This window comes from Eurypyga helias, unplaced genomic scaffold (genome assembly GCF_000690775.1).
Source record: "Eurypyga helias isolate BGI_N326 unplaced genomic scaffold, ASM69077v1 scaffold38040, whole genome shotgun sequence".
Lineage (NCBI taxonomy): Eukaryota > Metazoa > Chordata > Aves > Eurypygiformes > Eurypygidae > Eurypyga > Eurypyga helias.
Window position 1 is genome coordinate 12163 of NW_010227051.1, and position 5801 is coordinate 17963.

The window sequence follows — 5801 nt, forward strand, 5'->3', positions numbered from 1 at the left end:
GGCCCTCAGCCTGCGATCGCTCTTGGGCTGCGGCTCTCGGGCTCTTTGGCTCTGACTCTCACTACTCAGCATTTTGTTGTGCACTGGTCATGGGTGGTGAGAAATTGTACCATATTGTATCATACTGTATCATATGTTTTATTTTCTATTATTTTAATTACTTATTAGTAATAGTATTTGTATATATGAATATAGATTTACTTAGTCAATAGTTCTTACCTCAATTTTACGAGCTTCTTTATTTCTTTTTCCTCTGATTCTCCCCCTCCACTGGAGGAGGGGAGGGGGATTTGTGAGAGCGGTTTCGTGGTGTTTTGCTAGCCGGAGTTAAACCACGACACTGTACATGTGATGAATGCCAAATCCAGCGAGCTTACATACCAACACTTTGCCTCGACCGAGACTGCCTGTTCAGTGTGAGGCGTGCACCAGTCCGTACACCTAGCTCATTGTAGTCGGAACGAGAGCTACCTCTGTCGCAGTATTAGAGAATGCTGTTTGGGTTTAAACCCCGCCGAGCTTTGAGCAGGATTAGATTTCTAGACCGGCCTTCCACCCTCACCTATTCTGCAGTTCTGTTTGCAGGAGGAAGGGGCTCTGAGCTGTCTTTCCCTGCTGTGATTTTTGGACTGATTTTGCAGTATTGTCAGCATCCCCTGTAACCCTAAAGTGCAGTAGGAGGTCACTTTGTTAGTCTAGATTGGGAAACTTTCACTCTAGTCCACCTTCACCAACTTTGTGGCTATGTGAAATCCCTCAGAGTGATCCCAGCAAAGATATCCATCCCCTTGGTTTGGAAAAGAGAGCAAAAGGTTTGGGTGAGATCCATGCACTGATTGTGAGGTTGGGCTTGCAGGTAACCAGGGGAACAAAGTACCATGGAAAGGCAACGCGACTTAAGCTGTGAAGCCACAGTGCTGCTTGTCCTCTGTGGTTATCAGCCAGCCAAACAGGTTAGCCAGCCTTGCAAAACAAAGAAGGGCAGAGTGTTAAGAACAACTGAAAATGGAGGAGAAAGGAGGCTATCTGGAGGAAAAAAAAAATTGGAACTGCTAATGGCAAAAGGCACAGGTGTCATTAGAGATGTTACTTCTTACTGTTGTGGTTTCATTTGGCAGTAACTAGAAACCCTGCATGGTAGAGCACAAGATGGCAGAAACAAGTGCTTGTAATGTCTTTTCTTTCTTTTGACTTGACCAGGCTCGATTCACTGAGCCACTGGAGAACAGTTGCTTCCAATATGGGATTAACTCAGCATATCTCAGGAAGGTTGTCTCCTACTGGAAAAACCAGTTCAATTGGAAGAAGCAAGTTGAAGTCCTCAATAAGTACCCTCAATTCAAAACCAAGATTCAAGGTGTGTGGCTTTTTCCCTTAAAAAATAAACAGGATTATGTAATCTTGTCTACAAGGGATCTCGGTGGTAAGAAGGCTATGGTTGTGTTGCATGGGCCTTCCCTCCCTGGCTATGGTGGTGTGGTTCATTGGCACCGCTGAATAACAATAACTGAGCAAGTTATTGTTTCCTGGAAAGCAAAGCCTTGAATGGGTTTGAGGGAAAGCAGTTCACCTCAAGTAATTAGTGCAACGCTGCCTGAAGCCTACTGCTTACACACTGTAAGAATCACAAAGGAAACAGGACTGCAATTTTTACCTCTTTAACAATGAGGCGGCAACTGGTACTAGAACACGGTTTCCTGGTTTGGTTTACTCAGAGAGATACTGAAAGCTTCGGACAAAAGGTAGAGAAGAGCAATGAAATTAAAACTAACTCTCTCTTAGCAAAGCATTTTTTCAAATCCTTGATTCAGCATGATTGGTTTAGCACAGTTAAGATGTGCGACTTGATAAGGGAGGCCTCCACAGAGAGAGAACACTTCCTGAAGGCTTTTTAAATTCCTTCTGCTGTCACATTAGGATCAGTGGCTGGAGACGAGAGCCAGACGTTTTCAAATGGAAACTAAGGCATTCACAAAACAAGGAGAGTGATTAACGCCTCCACACCCCCTCCCCACCTCACCCCCCCAACAGTTATGATGGATTCTCTATCTCTTGATGCATTCAAGTTGCAATTTGTGCCTTTCAGGAAGCAAAATCTGTGGTTGGCTGAAGCCATATAGGGACATTTGGGTAAAATTTAAGGGCACTTGGACTCAATGATGTAATCGTCTCTTCTGCCTTTAAGCTGTGTGAGTCACTGTTACTGTTAGTAGATTGCTTCACTTCTATGTCTTAATTTGCCAATTTATTTTCAAACAGAAATACCGACCTCATTTGGCTGCTGTGATGCTTAATTGCCCATTATAAAGTACTTTAAGGTCCTTGGATAAATGCATTCAGAGAAGTGCAGTGTGTTTGCATGCTCACCAAAAAAGGACTTCAGAAAAGATTTATTCATAATCTGTTCTGTGATTAGTTTCAGTGTCATGGTAGATTTGGGCATGTTAATTAATTATTTTCTTTTTACAGGCATTGATATCCATTTTGTTCACGTAAAGCCTCCTCGTTTGCCTGAAGGCCAGTCTGCGAAGCCATTATTAATGGTTCATGGTTGGCCCGGCTCATTTTACGAGTTTTACAAAATTATCCCCCTCCTGACTGATCCTGCAAGCCATGGCCTGAGTGATGAACACGTGTTTGAAGTCATTTGCCCATCTATCCCTGGTTATGGATTCTCAGAAGCACCCCACAAAAAGGGTATGGTGTAGGAGAAACTGAACTAGCACAAGCCCAGGCTCACAGTGAGACAGCCCCTCTTAGCACAGCAGTAACTCCTGGCTCTTACTTTCCCAGTGTAGAAACAAAGATCCTGTGTCATGCGCGAAGAGGGAATTAAGAGTGTGACTTTAGGTGACACCATTAATTAGTTTCAGGAACAATGTATAGATCATTTACAAAGGCCTATAAAAAGCTATGAAGTGACAACTCAGGAACTCTAATTGAGTCAGTAAATTGGGGGGGGTTGAGCAGGAAGAGTAAACATTGCTGTCCCTTTTTGGGTGTTTTGAATCCATACTCAGCAGCGTTAGGCGGGCAGGTGAGAAGCAGCGGCTGTGACACATCGATTCATGTATCTGCGTGGTAGATCGCAGCCAAACCTGCTTGTTCAGCTTGTGCTCTGAACTGCACCAACACAAGCTGCAGCGAACGGGAGCAAGGTAGTAATTAAAGTCACACTGAGCGCAGTATTTCATTATGCGTGCAGGTGAACGATGTGGGGACGGTGGGTTTTGCTCATCACTGCTTCCCTGGTTATGATTGAGGAGGTCAGCGTTTGGGGAGGTGCAGAAGTGCATCATTTAGTGGAAACTTAAAAGTTTCCAGCTATCATGGTGAGACTGTGTTCACAGTAGACAGAATGGAAGCACGTTCCCTGGGCGATGCTCAGTGGCCCTGACAGGGCTCAGCTGGAGCATGGCTGCAGTTTAAGGGGAGCCTGGCTACCCCATGGTGGGGTTAGGAGAAGGCTAGTCTGCAACGGAGGGTGGGCTTTGCCCTCGCGGTTGCTGCTTGCTCTCTAGAGCTTGCCTGGACGATGTGACGAGTGCTTCCATTAAATCTGTGAGACAGGCAAGGAAAACCCACTTGGAGCTTTTTAGGAACTTGAAGGTTGCCTTTATGGGGTGAAGTCATGTTGCACAGTCAGAAGCGTAGCTGGAATTAATGCAACTGTGTTCTGGTGTTGTTTTATTTTTTTTAATGCAGACTTTAACTCTGTAAGTGCCGCTTCTATTTTTTATGAATTGATGCTCAGACTGGGATTCAACGAGTTCTACGCCCAAGGTGGTGACTGGGGCTGGCTCATCTGCACCAATCTGGCCCAGATAGCTCCCAAGTGAGTATCCCTTTGGTCTGGTGCCATGTACCTGTCATGCAAAGCTGGTTTATTCTCTGAGCAGTTACTTCTTGTGCACTTGAGAGTTCCTGTCTGAGTCCTCACGTGCGCACTGTGTAGTTTCTGTCTTCGGGGCTCAGTGGTGATCCAAAATTACACACTTTAGTTTGAACCGTGTACCTGTTCTCTCTAACAGTTGTGCAGTAGTTTTGTATTTGGGAAGCTGGAGTGGGATAGGTACTATAAAAAGGGAGGATTTGTGGCTTAGAGCCCAGGAGTGTGCGCTGGTTACTGTCAGTTTCCCCTTTGACTTGTCGCTTCTGTGTGAAGAGCCAACACCACGGAGTATAGCTAAGCTCATGAGGTAATTAGCAGGTCAGAATTTAAGTACATCCATTTTTGTTCATAACATTTTAAAGATAACAGCTTCGAATGCCACTTCATTAAATCTTAATTTGGGGGGGCTTTTTCTGTTTTTATTTTTAGCCACATGAAAGGTCTCCATTTAAATCTAGCCTCGGTGACGAACATGGGCTTCATTCAGCTGCTCTCCATTCTGCTGGGCCGCTATCTTCCAGGGCTCTTCGGTTTCCAGGATGAAGATGTTAGGCGGATGTTTCCCTTCCTGAAAAAAGGGCTCTACAGGATCTTGTCGGAGTCCGGCTACGCTCACATACAGGCTACGAAGCCCGATACTGTTGGTAAAAAAACCCTTTTGAGCTCAGAATACTTCGTCTATTTTAGTTGTGCTGTCACAGAAACAAAACATTCTGCTGACAATATGTAGAAAATCAGGTTCTTTCCAGGGAAATTGAAGTAGGAAGGTTGGAGTGGGCTCCTTTCCTAAATCCAAGTCCGAAAAGGTTAAATCTGGGTATAGAGTATTACACTTGCTTTTGCATGCAGAAGTGGTAACTCTGCACAAAACTGAGCATGCTCTCAGTGCCACTGACCTCATTTTCGGTTTTCATAAATAAAATAATATAATGCTTTCCCACTTTTGCTGTCACAGGGGACTGTAATTCTGTTTCAAATGCAGCTGTGCTGTGAACGAAAGATGGCTTCTTCGCAGAGAGTGGATCACATTCAAATGATGTAAACTGCAAGAAGCTTTTAGCTGTCTCGGCACGCGATGTAGCTTATTTATAGGGATAAGTAATACCTGGAAAGTAAAATCAAATTTTGTTTTCACACATTCTGAAGCACTTGCAGACTTTCAAGGGAAAAAAAAAAAGGTGTGGGGGGACACTTACAAATGTTCTTTCAAGATGAGCTAGTTGCTCAGGTTGCTTAACTACTTTAAGTATCAGAGTATTAAGTGTTTCTATTTCAAAAACATCTTTTACTACTGAATTGGACAACTGAATCAGGAATAGTGAATATATTTTAGTTTAATGCAGCAGCAGTTCACTTGTGGACTTTATTAAAACTTAGCTAAGGAAACTATTACTTAATGGTTTTCCAGAAGCTTACCTACAGAAGCAGGTGTATTCTTAAAATGTGTAGGCCAAACCATCATTTTATGGATTTACAATAATTTTGCCACCTTTTGAGTTTTGATTTCTAAAAATTACTAGCCTGTAATTGTGCTTAAGAAAAGATGGGGAAGCTGGTAGCTGGAAGATGCCTAGCCATGCTCCTCCTGGTCTGGTTTGCTGGTGGATTCTTGTCTCTACCAGTAACATGCAGTCTGTCAGAGACAACTGCGCAGACGGGGAACCAGCAGTCGGTTTGTGTTCTGGGAGACAGAGCAAGAGCATTCTTGCAATTTTGTGGATAAAGAAGAGAGGACCATGGTAGGTAGCAGGTTCTTGTAGGAAGAAAAACACGCTGAAGAAGGGAGCATAAGGTAGCTGGAAGAAGCACAGCCGTGGAGGCTACCACAGTCTTCCTGAGACTTCTGGTGGTACAGGGCTACCTTGCAGGCTGTTCTAAGAGAGGACATTGTCTCTGGCTCTTGAGATAT

General features: G+C 44.0%; 1 protein-coding gene across 1 annotated transcript in view; it reads left to right on the plus strand.

Annotated features, from left to right (window-relative positions):
• LOC104512259 (epoxide hydrolase 1-like) overlaps window positions 1–4536 on the plus strand; it is a gene marked incomplete at its 3' end in the record, with an annotated part of 6181 nt that extends 1645 nt beyond the window's left edge. Inside the window, exons 3-6 of the mRNA XM_010155181.1 lie at window positions 1190–1357; window positions 2470–2697; window positions 3706–3835; window positions 4322–4536. Of these exons, the coding sequence (XP_010153483.1) occupies window positions 1190–1357; window positions 2470–2697; window positions 3706–3835; window positions 4322–4536 (741 nt within the window). The remainder of the gene's footprint in view (window positions 1–1189; window positions 1358–2469; window positions 2698–3705; window positions 3836–4321) is intronic.
• Between the last annotated feature and the right edge of the window lie 1265 nt (window positions 4537–5801).